General features: G+C 31.5%; 2 protein-coding genes across 2 annotated transcripts; one reads left to right on the forward strand and one right to left on the reverse strand.

Moving 5' to 3' along the window:
• Window positions 1–884: 884 nt before the first annotated feature.
• LOC120185804 lies at window positions 885–1058 on the reverse strand. Its single transcript, XM_039189911.1, has one exon. The coding sequence runs from the start codon at window positions 1056–1058 to the stop codon at window positions 885–887; it is 174 nt and encodes a 57-aa protein (XP_039045842.1).
• A 7451-nt stretch (window positions 1059–8509) lies between these two features.
• On the forward strand, window positions 8510–20112 carry LOC120185756 (BURP domain-containing protein BNM2A-like). Its single transcript, XM_039189888.1, has 2 exons — window positions 8510–8603; window positions 19688–20112. Exons 1-2 carry the CDS (start codon window positions 8510–8512, stop codon window positions 20110–20112), a joined length of 519 nt encoding a protein of 172 aa, XP_039045819.1.
• Window positions 20113–20779: the final 667 nt, after the last annotated feature.

Raw genomic sequence — 20779 nt, forward strand, 5'->3', positions numbered from 1 at the left:
TTGGAATCTCCAAGAGAGATTGAATCTCCAAAGAAAGTGGCATACCATCCAAAGCCATATCTGTATGCAGTTTATTTCTGCCACTTTGATTCCACCGAGACCAAGACTTTCGAACTCCAATTGGTTGGTGATGTTACTGGAGATAAAGTGAACGCTCTTGTTGTTTTCCATATACTTTAGGCTGGAGCCCTGACCATGTCATTTTTCGTGTGTTTGGTTTTAAGCTTGGAAACGCTCTTTGTCATGTGTTTCCTAAAGGTAATTTTGTTTGGATTAATCGGTCATCGGGGATTGGTGTCGTGTAAGTTTCGGACTGCAGTTCGATGGAGCTTTCATTTGCTACTGCATGTTCATCGTTCGAGAATCGAGACTCTTATAAAAATCCTAGTAATAAAATGCTTCTAGTTCCAAGTTAGTCTTGTGTTATCTTAGTTTAATGTTGTTTCTTAAATGGTGTGGCTTTGTATCTGTATAAACTAATAAGTAATTAAATAATAAAATTATTTATAAATTATGATTATGTGGTCAAAATTACAAGACAAAAGTAACAAATATAGCCCAAATAATGGCTTAATATCAACAAAAAATGAATAAAACACTAAAGACATAAGATTTAAAAGAAACAAAAATGGAAAACCCTTTTAGTGACGAGAAAGTCTGTTCAAAATACTCTAGTATCTAATACTAATTTTTGCTAACAAATTATTACGTTGGACGAGATTTTCCATAAAAAAAACTTTTGTTAGAGACGAAAAAAAATATGTCGGGAATAGTTATTGGACACAAGGTAGAATTATAAGGAAAACAAGGAGAGGTAAATGAAAAGAGGATGAACACCAATTGCAATGATCACTCAATATGTACATGGACACCAATTGCGATGATCAAGTGATTATGCAGAAGTATATTATGACATGCATTAGGATGGCTATCCCACTTGTGCACATGTTTCCTAACTCTATCACTCGAGTCCTCGACGGCAACTGGAACAGCAACCCCGGCGATAAGATGATGAACAAGCCTACCGCAACGAACACCGATCCCCAGTCTATACTCATGAATTCTCACATTTCTTTTCACTTTTTTTTTTCTTCGTCGAATTCACTCTCGAAGCGAAGGTTTTGAAGATTTTTTTAGAGCTTTGATCTCTTCCGATGCAAATTGGAAACAGAAGAAGTGTTTGAAATACATTATATTTAGTAGGGGTAAGTCAAACATATTATCTTGGGGGATATGATGCTAAACTTAGTGATACAAAAAAGAATGAGTTTAAAGGGGAAAGTAAGGTACTGTGAATGTTGCTTTATTGAGAATGAATCAAAATGCTTCTTTTCTTGATAACATGTTTTCAAATCGTAGCATTGCAATCTCTTTTCTCATAAAATCCCCTTAAATCATCACAACATGCAAATTTTAATAAAAAATATATTAAATTAGGATCTAATCAATACATCATGTAAATTTTATTAAGACTATATTGATAAACATGTAAATTTTAAAGATAAAATATTAAATTAGGATCAAATCGATACAACATATAAAATTTAAGTATTAAATATATTATTTTACCAATTTAAGATATTATCACATCATCGTCCAGATTTTCCTTGTAAGCCAATTTCCCCATCTCTTGAATAGGTGTTGTGCTGCAAATCTTAATGTATGGAGCCTGCAACTATACTGAGGAGTAATGAAAGGGCTTCTATGACAATGAGGTCATTCAAACATTTGGGCTTGTTTTGATGATAGGTAGGCTTGGCCTTGTGTGGGCTTACTATCATCAAAACAGACCCAAGTCCTCATTTAAAGACTTTTTTTATGGTTCATATGGACTTGAGTCTTTTATTCGGGTTTTCTTGAGATAGCCTTGACGACTCAATAGATGGATGTCACAAGTCTATAGGTATAGAATATGAAATATTTTCTATGTAAGCTATTATGCAAAGTTAATTACTTTGTTAACACGGGAAATTTGATTCTGAATATTTCATAAGGTAGTTAATTTGCTCATTAAACAAGCATGTATAATACTCAATTTCAAAAAATAAGGATTATGCCTTACGTTAATGACTTAATGAAAATGGATAAAAAGAAATCCATAATTCGTTGAGTGACAATTTTATAACTTTTGATTGGCAGAGGACTACAAGAGCAAGTGATGATAGTTGAGTGATTATTTCTGATGTTTATCCAAAAAAGTAAAGTCGAATTATACCATTAGTTGTTGGACTTATGATTTATCCCGTTTTGAACATTAAACTATAAAATATTTCAATTTTATCACTAAGTTTACTAGATTTTTTTTTATCATTGGATTGTTAAATCATTAACAATATGATTGACGTGAAAAAAGGATTATTGTATCAAGTTCTCAACTATAAATTATGCGTTGACTATTTTAAAATCAAAATCAAACTGATATAAAATGTATGTAACACCTCAAATTGCGGGTTATTAGTTTTGGGTTTACCCGAGAGGCATGTGGACCACGTGAAGTTCATAAATAGAGTCGTTGGGCCAAGTAAGGACTTAATTGGAAAAGAATTGGGCACAAATAACCAAAAAGATAATTTTTGCATAGTAGAAAGATAAGGAGAAACCAAGTGTGCGATATCACCCATTTTGAAAAGATGAAAAGCCCTATCTCCTTAATCTCCTTCTATTCATTTCATTTTTCCTCATTTTCTTCTCATTCTTTCTCTCAAAGTGCCATAGCTAAGGATAGGTTCCTTGGGCACTTTTATGCCTCCTTTAAGTTTCAATTCATTCTTAATCCCTTCTTCAACCCTATTTGTGCTAAGAAAATCATTGTTCCCCATCTTGGCTAGAGAAATTAAGGGTTTGGCACCCAAGTCTTGGAGGGAGTGCTGGCTAGCTAAAAGAGCTTCATTTCGGGATTCAACATCAATGTAGTGTATTTTTAATCCTTTATTGTGTTGGGAATTCCTAAATGTGGTGTCTTGTTAGGGATTTGGGTATTTGAACATATTTGGGGGTTTTATTTACTTCGTACTCAGATGACGTTTTTGGTGTAAAAACAATGTTTTTATAGTGCTAAATGACCCTAAATAAATCTTCTAAACTTTATAATATGTTTCGAGACCAAACTAGTGCGTGTGAGAGGATTTTTGAGTGATTTCCAAGTCTATTTCAGGGTTTTTTGGGTTTGGGTATCAATATTGGATGAATAATATTGATACCAAGTGAATTGGGACAATTTTTGGGAATTTCATAAGGGGATATCGATACTCTAAGGAGCAGTATTGATACTGGAGGCTTGGTATCTATACTGAGGTTGTCAATATCAATACTGGGAGGATTTTTCTCAAATAGAAGTTATTTTTTGTACCGATGCTCAAAGAAGTATCGATACTTGACAATGGAGTATTAATATTATATGTAAAGTATCAATACTACCTTTTTGGTTGGTTAAATTTGACCTCGTTAAGGCTCATATGAGTTAAGCTTGACCATAAATAGTGAAACTTAGTCTGTTAGGGACATAATGGTAAAAGATACCTAGAAACACTCTTAGGAGTGGATTACGACCGAAGTAACCATACTAGGCGTAATACTTTCGTGTACCCTCTTTGAGCACGTATCGAGTAATTACGAATGAAGGATCGTTGCAAAGGATGTATTAATGAGTGAGGCGATGAATGATGTGAATAGTGACATAAAGGAAAAAAATTACCTCAAGAACACCTATAATCAAAGATGAGCCCTATAAGTTTAAGGGTGAAGCGATAGAAAGTGCGATAAGAGTGACTAAAAGTTATCAACCCCGAATTGAGTATGGGGCTAACAATAATATATCAAGTGCGTAGCGATGTATCTTATTTTCATTTAGGGCATGAAAAACTAAAGTACTAATAAGCTCTTTCATAACATTCTAGGTGAGAGAACGAGTAAGAGAGTGACGAGTGAAGGGATGACCTCATCGGAATGTGATAAATTGTGATAGTTAGTAGCCTAACTACTTTGATTACCCTCAAGGGGCATTAGTTGATGTGGGGGTTGAAACTTTTAGCCTTATAGAAGATTTTAATAATAAACATGAGATAACAATGTTATTTTTGTGATAATCATAAGAATCTTATAGTCTAAGATTCCATAAGACTTATGCCTTTGTTTGACAATCGGGAAAACGATGAGGACACCTGAGCTACTTATATTATGACGATTTTATAAAATATATGTATATGCAATATCCAGATATATCTCCATCAGTGCTAAGGCACTTTAATGTATTAGTTCTAAGACACTTTAGTATATCAATGCTAAGGCACTTCAGATACTAGTCGATATTGTTACAATATTATGAACTCAAAATATACTACTATGTATTTGTTGTAATTATATGCTTGATGCATTTTGTTATCATGTGATATTGTAATTAGAAATTCGATATATGTATACTCATGGCGAGACCCTTTAGTAGAAGACTAGGAGAAGCATGAGGCTCGTACTATAGTGATTGAATTGTTGAACCCTAAGTAGATAACACTTGATTATGATTATGCATATACCTAATATTTATTACAATATCTTCTAGTATGCTTATGTTTATGAGATTCATATACTGCTCTAGATTAGCGATAATACTACTGGGCTTTTAAGCTCAACATTCAGATGTTTTTATTCGTAGGTTAGTACATCGAGTCATTTGAGGAGCACCATCGTATCAAGGTTTCCAGTACCCCTCATATAGTACTGTATGGTTACTTTAGTGGGCATGTGTATCAAAGCGTCAGGTTAAGTCGGTCATAGAACCCTGTGGTTAGTTATAGTAAGGCGTCATTGAATACACCCCTAGGTTCTAAAAGTACTCTTATAAGATAATAATCTTGATTGTTCTTCCTCTTTGTAACTATGTTTTCTAATGCGGTAATGGTTTTAGGTTCTAAGTGTAGTTTTAAGGGTAAAATTGAGAGTCGTACCTCTCATCTCAATAACATCAGAGATGAGTTCCTGCCTAGGACAGTGGATCATGAGGTCCCGTTAGGCATGAGAGTCATAAATACGACATTCTTTAGAGGTTTAACTCACACTCTCAGGGAGATAGTATTCCTAGAGTACAAATTGTTCAATTAGTCACCCAAAATGCATTTGTGCCAATAGAGTATCCAGTAGAGACAGTGAAGAGGTATAAGACAATCCACTTTTACTGTTCAAGTGTTAATGACATGATTTTTGTAGATTATTAGTGGATAGAAATCTAGATGACTTTAAGGTAGCTTTACCTTACCCTAAAGGGTAAGCAAGAGTGTGTCACTACTTTGCTCAATGGTGACGTTATTGACCAATGAGAGATTATAGAAATGGCTCTACAGCCCGAGATGCCTACGTGGGATCAGTCTCTAAGTGAGTGTAGGGACCAATATATTGGTGAGGCTTATATGGATGCCTTTAGGATGTTATTCTCTTAGCAGGTTTTGGGAGATGGTACTATATACAAGTACAAGAGATTTTCTGTAACACCCCAACCCGTACCCGACCCGGATACGAGTTTGAGGTATCACATTGACTTTTCAAAGCATATACATTCGTAAAAACTGTATGAAATTTAAACTTTTACTACCACAAAAGCTATATTTACATAGTTAAGTTCACAACATTACAAAGCTGATCAGAGCATTTGTAAATTACACATTTCTATGTGCCAACACTTTTGACCCAACAAAATACATACTGTGAATTTACTTCTGATTTGATCTTTGAGTGTAGATACGTCGCTCTGCACACTCCTAAATTTGATCATCTTGCTCTTCAGAACCTACGTGTAAATACGCTTACACGCTAAGTCATAGACTTAATGAGGCATAATAAAACATATATTGTAAACTTAATCACTTAACAATACAAAACATTTTATATGCTTGTAACATCCCAAAATACGGGTTAGTGACTAAATTGTAAAGTTTTAGAATTTGGTGATTTAAATAGGAATATTTCAGTATTGGATTAAGTGGTAAATATGAAAGAATTAAAAGGGTACTGTAGTAAATTAGCTTAAAAGATATTTTTATCTCCCTATTTAGAGAGATAACATATGAAAAAGAAGAGAATTCTCCAGAGTTATATTCTTCTCTTCCTTCTCCAAACGTGTGGGCTTGAAGCAAAGGTGAGTCTCTTAATTTGTTGGTTATTTGTTGATTTAAAGGTTGAGTTATGATCCTTAGATGATAACTAAGCTTAAGGAAAGATTAAGTTGTCTTATAATCAAAAGATGAAGAAGTTATAATAGATTAAAGAAAATGGGTTTTTAAATGAATTTATGGAAAAGAGTTGATAAGTTGAATTTGAAGTTAAATTTGACTTGTCATTAACCTAATTAAAGAGTATGAAGTGTTAGAATTGAATTTAGAGCATGTTGAAAATTAGGTATGATTCTTGGATTCTAGGTAGAGAAGTGTATTTCGAAGTTAAAGATGCATTGAATGAGTATTAATGAGTTCAAGTATGAGTAAATGAGATAAGTATATGTAAGGGGATGAAATAGGAAGTGTTTGAGCAGAAATGAGGTGATTTTCTTGCTCAAAATATAATTTCTGGGCAGAGAGTATCGGTACCCTATGAAGGTGTATCGATACCCTCTTTTTAACGAAAAAAATTTAGAATGTCAGTAGGGTATTGATACCCTATAGGGGGTATCGATACCCCCCTGAAGATGAAAATTCCAGAATGTCATTAGGGTATATATACCCTAGATAGGGTATCCATACCTCAGTTAGGGGTGTACCGATACCCTATAGAGGGTACCAATACCTATTTTAAACAAGAAATGAAATTGGTTTTCCTTTAGTTTAAGATTTGAAAGATTAGAGTATGCAATTGGATTACTGATAACTATAAATGTATAATTATGTAGATAGTGAATGTACCCTGTTCCTGAACAAACGAAGAATTAGGATCGAATCACAGAAAGCAAGGCTAAGGTGAGTGCAATTTAACTTATACTTATGTTATCGAATAAACATTGGTTTGCGATGAGCCAGTGACAGAGTTACTATGGTAATAAGTGACTCCTGAAATATTAATTGATTTGTGATTCTTATGTGTGCATGAGTACATGAAAATGGATATATGTGTCATATGTTATTATCTGTGACATGATCTACATGATTAAATGTATATGCGATATGTGATACTGAACTATATGAATATATGAAATTATAATACAAACTATGTGGTATTGACATAAGTGATTATAGGAATATGTAGTATTAGATATGTGAACCCAATATAAGTGAATATATGGAAATAATATATAATTAATGTGATTATGAACAAGTGGAGATAAGTTTAAACGAAGATATGATAACAAGATATAAATTATATGAGTTAGATATATAGGAATTGGTATAATCAACTTATGAGATTAAATGAAAAGTGAGATAAGCTAAATAGTATTGACCTATAGGACAATATGAGAATAGTGTATAAATTGGGAAACACTGACAGAATTGATTATACGAACATGTAAGATAAGTTATATTGGGAAGAATTATGGGCTTAAATGAATATATAATATATGAGTTATATGGTAAAGATTTATGAAGCTATAGGAAAATGTTATAGAAGCTATAGGAAAATGTTATAGAAGCTATGTGATGATAAGTTATGAGAATATATATAACAAGCTATGTGAAACTGAATTAAGTAAATATATGAAACTAGAATATAAATAATATGAGATTAATTATAAGACATTGATATACAAACTATATAAAAGTATGTACATGAATATATATATATATATATAAGTTTATATGTTATTCTATGTGGTATGTGATGTATATATAAACCCATGTGAACAAGATATGACATACGTGTTTACATGAACTTATGAGAAATGATATAAGCTATATGATATGATCTACGTAATTACATGTAATAAGTAATTGCATGATCTTGTGATATATGTTATATGACGTGGACCGATGTGACTACGTGAGAAAGAATATAAGCTATGTGACTATGTGAATATATGTCTATGAAAAAACATAAGAACAAGATATAAGCCACGTGACATGTGAATGTGAATCTTATGAAAGTGTTCTATGTGTAAGTGAAACAAGTGCCTATATGAATATGTGAAATGACATAAATGATAATGCCCATATTATGTAATATGAGAGCTAGAGGTATAGTTGGCATTCCAAGAGTCGAGGGTTACAGTGGTCCTACGGGACGTAGTGGTCATTCGGGACAATACAGTGGTCATTTGGGACAATACAGTGGTCCTACGAGACATAGTGGTCCTTCGGGACAAATTTCAATGCCCCTAGGGGGAATTTTACGAGTTGTGGTGACAACATTTGTGCACAACCTCAATACACTCACATATCTTTAGTTATCACAAGTATTCCATGGGCTAATTAAAGAGATAACATAATTACAATATATATGATGCATATGCTTTTGGGGATATGAAATGTGTTATAAGAATTATATGATGTTATGTGTGTTTCTTTGTGAAATGATATGTGTTATATGATATACAAGAATGTTAATACATGATAATGATAGAGATCATGATAATGATATTGATGTTGAGAATGACAGAGATCATGATAAAGATGTTTGTGTTGATAATGAGGGTATATGTACATGTATGTATTTGGTTATATGAAATGTTCTATGGTTTCTATTATATGTTTTATATGCCTCACTAATTCAACGAATTAGCGTGTGATTGTTTCACATGTAGGTACCAAGAAGATTAAGAATGATAAAAGTTAAACAAGACATATCAGTTCCTCATTTCCAAAGATCAGATCAAAAAAATATTGAATAATATGTATTTTGTAGTACTGATAGTAGTTGGCATATAAATAAAGATTTGGATCTGATTTTTTGTAATTGGTTTTGTAAAAATCATATGATGGTATTTTATTTAAATTATTTAGTAGTATTTAGTAAAAGTTTAAAATTATTCACTATTTTGTACAAGTAAATTTTTTGAAAGGTCAAGGTGACACCTCAGACTCATATATGGGTCGGGTACGAGTTGGGGTGTTACATTTAATGGTATCAGAGCTACGGTTTAGCCGATTCTAGGCTAAAAACGAAGTCAAAAGTGTTTTTAAAAGTATACATGCCAACACAAAGTGAAAAATTTTCTGATCTGATAGTGTAAGGAGTGTATTGTCTTGTTAATAGAGTTAAATTGTTATGTTATATTAGATGTCTGATCATGAGAGCTTCCAAAGTGAAGCAGAAGGTAATAGACCTGAAGGTAATAGCATTCACCTGCCCTGGCCTGGCAGGGAGAAGAGCGAACACCTCAGGGAATTCCTGTATAAGATTAGAGAATGTTTTCATGATGTTGAATGATATTCTGATGTGTTTTTAATTTTATACTTCTTCCACTCATAGAATGAATGTATCAAAATAGTTAAAAGAGTTGAGAACACCTGAGTTCAAGGGTGAATTTGAGAAATGTTCTATTGTTATAGACATTTGATAAAATGATAGGAAGATAATTTTAGAAGGTTTTCATTTCTCCAAAGTGGAGAAGTTAAATTGAGTAGTTTCGTTACTACGTGGGTAAGCTAGAGTATGGTGGACAAATGTCACCATTAGAAAGTTAAAGGATCAAATGATGTGATTAGAATTTGTAGAAGAGTTTAAGAATAAATGCATCAATGACAAGCGTATAAGGTATATAAAGCCAAAGCTTATGGGTTTGAAACAAAGGGATATTATTGTGTATAAGCAAGAGTGTGAATATAAAAAGGGTTTGTATTTTAGATGGAAAGAGTTAGCATTGAGTAACAAGATTATGTGATGAAAAATATATTTCAAGTATAGGATTTTAAGATATTGTTAGGTTATGATAACCAAATATGAAGTGGATATGAATACATTTGTATATTTTGATCATAGTAATGTGATAAAGTGAAGGAAGTGAGGATTCGTATGTTTGAGTAAAGGTAAGGATTGATAAGAAGTGTTTAAGAATGGATACATCAGTAATCAGTTTATAAGACAAAAGAAGCTAGAAATATGAGCTGGAAGTAAGGAAATTTCATGTGTATGTGTATGAATGTAAGTTTAATAAGTTAAGCAGATTTGTTGTTGAGTTGATTCCGATTAAAAAAAATGATACATGTGATTTGTTTGTTTAAGGCCTACACCTTAAATTAGAAGAATGTTACTGGTTTTGAATTTATTCTCGTTTCAAGAAATGGTTAATTGCGCTAAAGCTCTAGAGATCTCAGAATGAAAGGTTTGAAGAACAAAAATCTCGAATGATTAAGAGAATTAGTGCTTTATAGAGTTTAGCACTATCAAAGAGAAGTAAAGATTCTGGTTTTCAACTTCAGACTAGGTCTGAATTAGGTATCCTCTGTCAGAGGATCAAATCTGATGAGATCCAGATAGACTCAAGTAGTAGGGTCTCGTACTAGAATATTAAATAAGGAACTAAGAACATTTAATTGATAATAAGACAGGTTTCAAGATAACCTTTGTGAATCAGATTAAAAGCTTTGTTAGAAATTATGTAAATTGAAGTAGAAAAAGTATTTTAAATGGATGAGGTGAGTATTGGAATATGGAAATTATTAAATCAATTGGAGGAGGTACAAGTATAAGAATGATAAAGAATAAAGTTCTGTGCAAGTGGTGTTGACTATCAAAGTTATAGAGACATGATAAAAAAAGTTGTAATCAGATACGAGTATAAGTGTTATGATGATGTTTCGCATATCGATATGAGAAGAGTAATGGAATATGAAGAAAAAGATATGATTTATATTACAATGATATTTTGATTTGTGAAGGAATAAAGAGCTAAGGAAATTAAATGATGGAGTTTAAAGAATCTAGAGTAACAATGATTATTTGGAGAAGTAGATTATAAGTTTGATGTAGAAATAAGAAAAGTATGTAAAGTAGTATGAAGAGATTGTTTGATTTTTGGTAAAGAGGTTGAGTTATTATTGTAAGTTAATTAACGATTGACGAAGGAAATTAATTGATTTATGATATTGGGTCATAAGAATGAATGATATTGTTTATATGATAAGTGACATGATATGGATTTTCAATGGTCAAAAGTAAGTGTACAATAGAAAAAGAGAAAAGATAGAAATGGATTGTGTTCTTTGGAAATTAAAGGCAAAACATTAATTGCAATTGTGAAGTGATAAAGTAAAGAAAGCAACATGAGAACATCAGAAGATATGTTCTTATCAATGTGTGCATTAAAAATTCGAGGACGAATTTTCTTAAAGGAGGGGAGATTTGTAACATCCCAAAATACGGGTTAGTGACTAAATTGTAAAGTTTCAGAATGTGGTGATTTAAATAGGAATATTTCAGTATTGGATTAATTGGTAAATATGAAAGAATTAAAAGGGTAGTGTAGTAAATTAGCTTAAAATATATTTTCATCTCCCTATTTAGAGAGATAACACGTGGAAAAGGAGAGAATTCTCCAAAGTTATCTTCTCCTCTTCCTTCTCCAAATGTGTGGGCTTGAAGCAAATATGAGTCTCTTAATTTGTTGGTTATTTGTTGAATTAAAGGTTGGGTTATGATCCTTAGATGATAACTAAGCTTAAGGAAAGCTTAAGTTGTCTTATAATCAAAAGATAAATAAGTTATAATAGATTAAAGAAAATGAGTTTTTAAATGAATTTATGGAAAAGAGTTGATAAGTTGAATTTGAAGTTAAATTTGACTTGTCATCAACCTAATTAAGGATTATGAAGTGTTAGAATTGAATTTAGAGCATTTTTGAAAATTAGGTATGATTCTTGGATTCTAGGTAGAGAAGTGTATTTTGAAGTTAAAGATGTATTGAATGAGTATTAATGAGTTCAAGTATGAGTAAATGAGTTAAGTATATGTAAGGGGATGAAATAGGAAGTGTTTGAGCAGAAATGAGGTGATTTTCGTGCTCAAAATGTAATTTCTGGGTAGAGGGTATCAGTACCCTATGAAGGTGTATCGATACCTTCTTTTTAACGAAAAATTTTAGAATGTCAGTAGGGTATTGATACCCTATAGGGGGTATCGATACCCCCTAAAGATAACAATTCCAGAATGTCATTAAGGTATCTATACCCTAGACAGGGTATTAATACCTCAGTTAGGGGTGTACCGATACCCTATAGAGGGTATCGATACCTACTTTAAACAAGAAATGAAATTGATTTTCCTTTAGTTTAAGAGTTGAATGATTAGAGTATACAATTGGATTACTGATATGTATAAATGTATAATTATGTAGATAGTGAATGCAACCCTGTTCCAGAACAATCGAAGAATTAGGATCAAATCACAGAAAGCAAGGCTAAGGTGAGTGCAATTTAATTTATACTTATGTTATCGAATAAACATTGGTTTGCGATGAGCCAGTGACAGAGTTACTATGGTAATAAGTGACTCCTGAAATATTAATTGATTTGTGATTCTTATGTGTGCATGAGTACATGAAAATGGATATATGTGTCATATGTTATTATTTGTGACATGATCTACATGATTACATGTATATGCGATATGTGATACTAAACTATATGAATATATGAAATTATAATACAAACTATGTGGTATTAACATAACTGATTATAGGAATATGTAATATAAGATACGTGAACCCAATATAAGTGAATATATGGAAATAGTATATAATTAATGTGATTATGAACAAGTGGAGATAAGTTTAAATGAAGATATGATAACAAGATATAAATTACATGATTTAGATATATAGGAATTGGTATAATCAACTTACGAGATTAAATGAAAAGTGAGATAAGCTAAATAGTATTGACCTATAGGACAATATGAGAATAATGTATAAATTAGGAAACACTGACATAAGTGATTATACGAACATGTAAGATAAGCTATATGGGGAAGAATTATGGGCTTAAATGAATATATAATATATGAGTTATATGGTAAAGATTTATGAAGCTATAGAAAAATGTTATAGAAGCTATGTGATGATAAGTTATGAGAATATATATAACAAGCTATGTGAAACTGAATTAAGTAAATATATGAAACTAGAATATAAATAATGTGAGATTAATTATAAGACATTGATATACAAACTATATAAAAGTATGTACATTAATACATATATAAGTTTATATGTTATTCTATGTGGTATGTGATGTATATATAAACCCATGTGAACAAGATATGACATACGTGTTTACATGAACATATGAGAAATGATATAAGCTATATGATACGATCTACGTAATTACATGTACTAAGTGATTGCATGCACTTGTGATATATGTTATATGACGTGGGCTGATGTGACTACATGAGAAAGAATATAAGCTATGTGATTATGTGAATATATGTCTATGAAAAGACATAAGAACAAGATATAAGCCACGTGACATATGAATGTGAATCTTATGAAAGTGTTCTACGTGTAAGTGAAACAAGTACCTATATGAATATGTGAAATGACATAAATGATAATGCCCATGTTATGTAATATGAGAGCTAAGGGTATAGTTGGCATGCCAAGAGTCGAGGGTTACAGTGGTCCTACGGGACATAGTGGTCATTCGGTAAAAATTTCAGTGCCCCTAGTGGGAATTTTACGAGCTGTGGTGACAACATTTGTGCACAACCTCAATGCACTCATAATTCTTTAGTTCTCACAAGTGTATCACGGGCTAATTAAAGAGATAACATAAATACAATATATATGATGCATATGCTTTTGGGGATATGAAATGTGTATAAGAATTATATGATGTTATGTATGTTTCTTTGTGAAATGATATGTGTTATATGATATACAAGAATGTTAATACATGATAGTGATAGAGATCACGATAATGATATTGATGTTGATAATGATAGAGATCATGATAAAGATGTTTGTGTTGATAATGAGGGTATATGTGCATGTATGTATTTGGTTATATGAAATGTTCTATGGTTTCTATTATATGTTTTATATGCCTCACTAAGTCAACGACTTAGCGTATGATTGTTTCACACGTAGGTACCAAGAAGAGGAAGAATGATAAAAGTTAAGCAAGATAGGTCAGTTCATCCTTTCCAAAGATCATATCAGAAAAGCATTGAATAATATGTATTTTGTAATACTGCTGGTAGTTGGTATGTAAATAAAGATTTGGATCTGATTTGTTCTAATTGGTTTTGTAAAAAGCATATGATGGTATTTTATTTAAATTATTTAGTAGTATTTTGTAAAAGTTTAAAATTATTCACTATTTTGTACAAGTAAATGTTTTAAAAGGTCAAGGTGACACCTCGGACTCGTATCCGGGTCGGGTACGGGTTGGGGTGTTACAATGATCATGTCATACCACTCATATAATATTACATATAACAAAATACATACATACACCTATACTATACTTATCATTAATGCACAACATATAACACATTTTGCAAGAGCACAAATAGCATCACACAAGATATATTTATGTTATCTCTTTTATTAGCCCATGTATACCCGTGAGAACTAAAGATATGTGATTACATTGAGGTTGTGCACATATGCTATCACCACAGCTCGTATAAGTCCCATTGAGTGGCATGTGAAATATGTCCCGAAGGACCACTATCCATATGTTCCGAAGAACATAGGTAACTGTCCATATGTCCCTAAGGACATAGGTAATCCTGTCTATATGTCCCGAAGGAATAGGTAAACTATCCATATGTCTCAAAAGATATAGGTAACCCTCAACTCTTGGCATGCCAACTATACCTCTAGCTCTCATAACACTTAACATGGGTATTCTCTTTTATCGTTTCACATATTCACATAGTCATATCTCATATACTCATAGCTTTTATCATATCATTCACATCGCATAACTTATTTATTTTGATAATGAAATCACATAACTTTGAATCATATTTTTCATATAACTCATATAATATTTTAATATAGTTCATATCTTATTGTCACATATTACATATACTTTCTCTTTCTTATATATCATGTATACTCTTTAATGTAATTTGCATAATAATGCCATATACTTTAATCATATAATGATTTACCTAAGTCTTCCTTATAAAGTTTATACTACATGTTCAAATAGTCTCATTCTATCCTATAAGTAATTTCTACTCATTTTAGCTCACTTCCCCTTTCACTCACATAAATCATTTATATATTAGTTTAATCTATTTATTTAGTTCAATTTCACATGACTTCTACAATATTCTTTTATAACTTTTTGTAGTTCTTCACTTTATACTCCTATACCATAGTTTCTTTTAAGTATATAAATATTCCCTATATTGCTTATGTATCATTATTTATGTTTATATTCCCTAATTTATATACTGTCCTCATAGAGTCTCCTAACTTTTCTCATGTAATCACTTATACCATATAATATGACTTATACTTGGTTATCTTATGTTCACATATATATCAATGATTCTTTAACTTGTAGCTTATGTCGCATGTTCATTTCATTCCTTCTGTCTTTATCACATAGCTTATTTCATATTATTATATAATCATATAAATCATTTGTATTGTTTCACATGACTTATCATACTAACATATACTTATACAAATCACGTAACATACATAATAACATGTTAACACATACACTAATGCACACATATAAATCACGATAAACACATACTTCTATCTATGAATTCATGCATTTTACTATTGGAAATAGACTTATCGTAAGTCTTATTTCCCATTGAACACCATACACTAAATAATGTGCACTCACCTAGCCTCACTAGTCAATATCGTTATCCTTTCTTTTCTCGATGCCTATTACTTGTACACTTGTTTGGACATTGCTCTCGATCAATATCTACACAATCATGTATACATATCAGTATTCCATTTGTATACTCTAATCTTTCATTTCATAGACTAAAGGAAAGATTATTTCCATTTTCCTTTATAAGTATATCGGTACACACTATAGTGTATCGGTACATTCCTTAACATGTGTATCGATACACTACCTATGTATCGATACACAAATTATATTCGAAAGTTTTCCCATTCAAGGGGGTATCAATATACTCCTTAATGTATCGGTACACTTTGAACGTTTTCTCAGATTTTACTCTTGATGTATCGGTACCTATTAAATGTGTATCGATACACCCTTGCCCAGAAATCAATTTTAAGCACGAAAATCACCTCAAATCCACTTAAACACTTCATGTTTCATCCCCTATCATATTCTTAACTCACATACACATACTTAAACTCATTAATACCCATTCATCATATCTTAAACCTCAAAATCCTATCCACCATATGGAAATCAATAATCATACCAATTTTTCAATATGTTCTAAATTCAATTCTATCACTTCATGTCTCTTAATTAAGTTGATGACAAGTCAAATTCCATCTAAAAGTTCCTTTATCAACTCTTTTTCAGAAATTCATTTAGAAACCTTTTATATTTAATCTTTCATAACTTCTTCCTCTTTTAATTTTAAGACAACTTAAGCTTTCCTTAAGCTTAAGTATCACCTCAGGATCAAAACCCACTCTTAAAATCAACAAATAATCAACTAACCAGAAAACTTACCTTAGCTAGTTGGGATTCACAACTGGGAGAAGAAAGAAGAAAACTCTGGAGACTTTGATATCTCCTTCCCCAACCCACATGTAACATATATAACCCATAAAAAATATCTTAGTGGTCAAATGACCATTTTGTCCTTTAATTTATTTAATAATTACTAACAATCCTTCATAAAATATTTCCCAATAATTCCTTGAACTATTCAATTATTCAACTTTAATCACCAAATTCTGAAGTTTTACAATTTAGTCACAAACCCGGTATTGAGGATGTTACATTTTCTTTGGTTGAATCTATATGTTTCGAAACTGGATGTTATTCAGTCATTGAGGTGCAATACGTCCCTCAAGATGACTTCACATAGGTATTCATACGTAGTGATGGAAAAAACACCTAAAGTATTCTTCGAGTCAACTTGGCGGCTTAAGTCCATAGAGAATGTGCAGAACCCGAGGATGAGTTTGGTAGACGAAATCGATGCGCTGAGTAGGAGAACTTCGATATCAGTAGACCTATCTCAGCCGATTGACCAGAGCGCCAGAGATTATAACTAGCAAAGGAACACGACATCAGTTAAGTCGCACCAATCGAGTTGAGGTTTGAAGTAGGGTCTCATTGGAGATCGCTAACTTCACCACCTATGGCGAGCGCGGAAGGTACCGATAGAGTGTTGGAACATCTGGAGTGTGAACATTATGGAGAGAGAGAGGCGAAATAGATGTTTTAGACTCTCTAGGTGGTATTTTGAAGTCAGATCCTTAGAGCACCATGTGAGATACTACCCTAAATCGTAGAGCCACCCCAATAGCCTAGCGTGGAAGAGTACATTGAGCCGTTCGAGGAGCACCGTCGTTGCAGTATTTCTAGCACCCCTCACAAAGTATTTTATGGTTACTTTAGTGGACATGTGTATTCATAGGACCCTTATTTATTTGGTTTTGTAAACTTTTTGTTGTAATATTTGACTTAAATTGTGTGTCATGAAGCTCTGATTTATAAAAAATGATTTATTTATTTATTTATTGTATTTTCAGTATTGGCTTTTAAAAGATGGTTATGAGTATTGATTTTAAAAAGAAATGGTTAGCCACTTCGGTGGTTCTGTGTGACACATAGATTCTCTAGATTTGGGTCGGATTCAAATTTTAATGTACAATGTAAATATTGATAACTAGATTTGTTATTATGTCAATTAAAATTAAATAAAATTGATGAAAAATGTTAAAGTCTTAATTAAATGTTCTTAATAGTTACCTTTCGAAAATAACGTAGATTAAATTGTTTACTTTTTGGTGAGAGCAATTTATCCGATTTTAAAAACAAGGGGCAAGGATATAAATGTGGTTGAATGCTATGTAGCAAAAGGAGAAGCTAAATCTCTGGCTTAAAATTGCAAGGTAAAAAACAGCTTTTGTTGCTAATTACCCAATAAAGCAAATTATGGCGTTTAATAAAATAATACTCTAATGCAAAATGAGGGTCCTCCAGCTAATTTAAGCATATCTTTTAACAAATTAGGTGTAATAGATTGGATCCAAATTATGAAATTTCTTTAACACATACACTGACAGCTCAGTACTCTTTTCCTATATAAACCTAAGATTAATTTCAACATTCTCACCATTCACACTTCATTCCTGCATTCTTACCTACATTCCTTGGCGACAACTCGTTGCTGCTTCATGGTGATGGAATGGAGGGTTGGAGTTCCAAGGTTTGATCGATGTTGGCACGATTCAATCTGATTAAATCTCTCGATAATTTAGTCTTTTAATCTGATTGAGTCGTGCCAATATCGACCACTCTTACTTATTATATATTATATTATTGATACTTTTCATCTTCTTGAATTTCATTCACGTTGATTGTTAATATGATATTCATGTCATCAATAAGGACCCTAAGTCGATTAGTTTGAGTAAAAAAGCCATAAGGTCCCTGGATCGATATCTTTAATATTTATTTTTTAAAACCGACTGATTAAATCTAATCAATATGATTAATATTTATGTTTTGAACCGATTGATTAAACCCATCCAACATAACTATTATTTATTTTTAAAGCAATTGATTAAATCCATTCAACACGAAATCTTTAACATTATTTTTTGAACCTGCTTATTGAACCCATCATTAGACAATCTATTGTGTTTCTCATCAAAATAATTAGTATAAACTATTAGAATGATATGTTTGTACACATTTGCTTGTTAAATTTTAAAAAAATTAAATTTTAATCACCTATATTATTGTTTTATTAAATTATGATCAATGAAAATTGAATATTGTTAGTTTGATGATGTAACACGTTAATAAAAGAATGTATTTTTATTTTAATTCATAAATTATAAATAAAATATTAATTATACTAAACCTAAAATAATTTAGCGGTAAATTTTAAATAATTATGTTCTGGTTTGGATGAGGACATTAAATATACAGAAACAGAAGCAGACAATATGATTGCTGCTTTGGCCTACCACAGATATTAGCAATAGTACTTTGTTTACATGTCGTATCATTACAGGATCAAATATAATAATCTAAAATAATTTTAAAAATAATTTTTTTTTAAAATAACATTTATTTTAATCACTAAAATCACTCAATAAAATTCGAATATCATATTTCTTTCTGACTTTATTTGGATTAATCATGAAATCAGTTTTAATAAGATTGAAATTAATATTGGCAACGTCCTTAGCATTCCACTGAATGTTAAAGTGTATGATGCATATCTTCACATATTTTTCTTGACAATAATAAGGTTTCGTTTGATGTAGTTTTTTAAAAACAATTTTAGCTAAAAAAATAGTTTTAATAGTAACATTAATGTCAAATATGTAAAAAATAATATATATATATATATAGAGAGAGAGAGGTGCAAATGGTGGTTTAAAACTAATCGCAAAAGATAAGATTTCTAGCTTTTTATTTTTAATTTTACGTCTGGAAACAAATTATAATTTTACCCTTATACTACAGGTTACAAAATCAAGGATTTGGAAGGAAAATATGTTAACTCTTTTCTCTCCAAAAAACACAAGTGACCAAATGAAGGATTTAGAAGGCAAAGCCATTCAAGATACACGAAGTTGAAGCAGCTGAAGATGAGGACAAATTCTGTGCTACTTCTCTAGAATCTTTGCATGTTTTTCTAAGCAGTGCGTTCGGACCCGAGGTTGATTTCACGTACATAAGCACAAGGCACCCCACAATAACAACCCCAATCTTCCAGAATTACACAGTTTCAGAATCTCCTAGAGAGATCGAATCTCCAAAGAAAGTGGTTTTCCATCCAAAGCTATATCTTTATGCAGTTTATTTCTGCCACTTTGTTGTCACCGAGACCAAAACGTTCAAACTCCAACTAGATGGTGACATTACTGGAGATAAAGTGGATGCTCTTGTTGTTTGCCATATGGATATTTCAGGCTGGAGCTCTGACCATTCCGCTTTCCGTGAGTTTGGTATTAAGCATGGAGACGCTCTTTGTCATGTGTTTCCTCAAGGTAACCATGTTTGGATTAATCAGCCATCGGCGGTTGATGTCAGTGCCGAGTAGGTTTCGGACCACAGTTCGATGAGTTCTTGTTTCTACTGCTTGCTCATCAGGACTCTTATCAAAATCGTAGTAGTAAAATGCTTCGAGTTCTAAGCTAGTCTTGCGTTCTCTTAGTTTCATGTTGTTTCGTTAATGGTGTGACTTTGTATCTGTATAAACTATCAAGTAATTAAGTGATAAAACTATGTATATTGATTATGTGGTAGCTCTCTTGTGCAAGATATTTTCAGTTAATTTCTTTCCCTGCAAAACCTTATGTTGAAATTGATTACATCAGAATTTATTTAGAAACTAAAATTGTTGAAATTAATATATATACAAGCTTGAACTAACATATTGTAACACCCCTAACCCGTATATGTCTCGAAATACGAATTATAGATGTTAGATCAACACTACATACATTTATTGATGATAGACGCTTAAAATTTTTGTTCCATTTTTAAAACATTTCTTTATCAATTTTAAAACTTTTTCGTTATCTTGTAAAATCATAAAATAATATTTGAACGTTCAAAACGAATCAAATTCTATGCTACAATTAGGCAGTTTAGTGTTGTTTCATAAATTATATATAACTGCCTAAACACTGCTTAATTATGAAACCATTTAAAGACAAATCTGATAAAACAATATACATATATAATATACATGTCATTAATAAGTT

This window comes from Hibiscus syriacus, unplaced genomic scaffold (genome assembly GCF_006381635.1).
Source record: "Hibiscus syriacus cultivar Baekdansim isolate YM2019G1 unplaced genomic scaffold, ASM638163v2 tig00113124_pilon, whole genome shotgun sequence".
Taxonomy (NCBI): Eukaryota; Viridiplantae; Streptophyta; class Magnoliopsida; order Malvales; family Malvaceae; genus Hibiscus; species Hibiscus syriacus.